At 39.8% G+C, this 2,350-nt stretch overlaps 1 protein-coding gene across 1 annotated transcript; it reads right to left on the minus strand.

The window, feature by feature from the left end:
- Window positions 1-1,107: 1,107 nt before the first annotated feature.
- Window positions 1,108-2,046, minus strand: LOC138301699 (uncharacterized protein F54H12.2-like). Its single transcript, XM_069242216.1, has one exon. It carries the CDS (start codon window positions 2,044-2,046, stop codon window positions 1,108-1,110), a length of 939 nt encoding a protein of 312 aa, XP_069098317.1.
- Window positions 2,047-2,350: the final 304 nt, after the last annotated feature.

The raw sequence follows: 2,350 nt of genomic DNA on the forward strand, positions 1-2,350 counted from the left end.
AACACTAGCTCTCCAGAACAATCGTAGAGGTTGGGAGCAGTTTCTGCACACCTCAGCAGAACTTAACATTCCTTTGATGATTGTCGGTAATGTCGACCACAGATGTATGCTTGAAAGTTTGAAAGCTCCCCCATCAGTCGCCAGCAGCATCTTTTGTACCCGAGCTATCCCCCTCCTAGAGCACACCTGCTCCGTCTTTGGAACCTGAAAAAGAAGATACTGTCCAAAGCGCACCCATGGCCCACAACCTGATGGTTTTTTTTCTGACTTTTAATCCGATGTATATGTGTTCCAATGGTTGTGTGTATAGTTTTGCAATGGATAACATATTGAAGGACTTTTCTTCTTTTATTTCTTTAGTATGTTTATCAGCATAATGTTTGTACTAAAATGCAATTGTAATAAACACCTTTAACTTTTCAACACACCTCTGTCATCTTTTAAAGCCTTTTTAAAATGTGTGTCCTAGTGTCAGAATAAAGATGAATAGTCTGAATTCAAGTTAAAATTCTTCTATTGTAGACATTCATCATTACACATATAGGTGTTACATGACCTCACACCTTTGACAAATACTGTATTCTGTTTTAGCAGAGCTTGATGTAGACTTGCCGTTTTCTTTGACATATTTCACAACAATACTGTCATTCGTTACTAGATTACTCAAATATAGATTTAAAAAAATTCTCAACTTCATACCCTCAAACATTTTACTAATAAAGTATATACAATGTTCCACATATGTGATGGCTAGAGAATCCTGTACCTGCATCTTGTTATACTCTACCCTAGAAACAGCTTTTTTACATGTTTGAATATATGCTTTGTAAAGATGCTATGTTCAGGAAACACTGCTGAAACGTTGAACACTATAACCTTGTTGCTATCCAAAAACAGAGCCACCCAGTGTGTTCCACCCTTGTAATGTGGATCTGTGTTAAAGACGAACAGTGTGGGGTCTTTGTATCCCTATTTCCTCAGGTAGCCCGTCAATTGGAAAAGCACCTAAAAAGTATTTATGACTGCTTAAGAACTTGGGTATCTGAACAGTGGCCATTTTACAATATTTTAAATATGGTCAAACAGAATCTGTCAGGCGTGCTTGACCTAAATTACTTTGTTGAATACAGAGAATACAACCATGTTCACATTCATAGCCAAAGGTTGTCTAAAATGTATTTCAGATTTTGCATTTCTGTTCTTGAGCAAATTATAGTGGTCGTTGCCTTCTATATCAGGTGTCAAATAGAAAGCGAACAGTGTGTAGCCAGCCCCATATCCTTCTCTTGATGCAACGACTCCCGACTCCCACAGGTGTTTCCCAGTTATCAAAATCAGACCAAGATATGCCCTGATGAAATTAGCTTTTCCAAAACTGGGTGTGTACAGTTTTGCAGGAATCACAGACCCCTCATGGACCAGAGCAGCGTAGTTGATGTTGTAGTGTTTGAAATTGAAAAGGTTTGAGGGATGGAGGGCGCTAAAAGTGGCATTGTCCACAAAACCGATGCTAATAAGTTTCAATAGCTGCCCCAGTAATGAATTTTGCTGTTGGGTTAACCTGGTACTGGTAGGGATGCTGAATGCCTTCAGAGCTACTCTTTCCATGTCATACTTGGCGTTCAAGAACTGTAAGGTTTTGGCGTGAGCCAGTCTGACGCTTGCTGACACTTTCACTCTCTTTGCAAACAAGCTTGCGGACAGTATGACCGATGTATACTGTTCTGCATCCCCACTGATGAGACAGAATGAGTGCTTGTTGGGGTTAAGTTTGATCTTAAGATCGATAACATTGACGAGCAGTTTATCTTGGAAGAAAAGGTTCAAATGGATATGTCCAAGGAAGTCAAACTGTCTACTGCCTATGGTGAAGCTTGCTCTTTTTACAAAACCTTGATTGTTCCTGTCCAGCTCCTTGTCTTCAAACTGTCCGTAAGTATCTTTGTAGAAGAGCCCTGCTGAAAGCTGGGTGTCCAGGGCATCACAGCTGTATTTTAGAATACTCTTGATGTAGGCCCTATATGTGTACATGTGATCACTTTGCATGATAAGTCAGTCGCCAAGGGTAATGTACCTAAGGGGTCACGTATGTTTTCTTAATCACCATGATGACTTCTTAATAGCAGTCAGCCTTAAATGAAGCTTAACAATAACTATCCTGGATTTAAAGGACACCAGCTCAGACTGGTCGTCGAAGATCATGATCGAAATAATGCCAAAATGTTTTTTAGAAATTGCGACAGAGACAGGGTTGGTGCATTGAATATTAACCATCATGGTATTTTCACCCTTCACCTGGACCCATCTTAGCAACTGTGAATAACTATTCCAATCCTCTGTGGCTATACAA

Source organism: Pleurodeles waltl, chromosome 6 (genome assembly GCF_031143425.1).
Source record: "Pleurodeles waltl isolate 20211129_DDA chromosome 6, aPleWal1.hap1.20221129, whole genome shotgun sequence".
In the NCBI taxonomy this organism is placed as follows: domain Eukaryota; kingdom Metazoa; phylum Chordata; class Amphibia; order Caudata; family Salamandridae; genus Pleurodeles; species Pleurodeles waltl.

Coding starts and splice junctions, on each gene's coding strand:
- LOC138301699 (XM_069242216.1), bottom strand. CDS start 2,046: ATGCAAAGTGATCACATGTACACATATAGGGCCTACATCAAGAGTATT.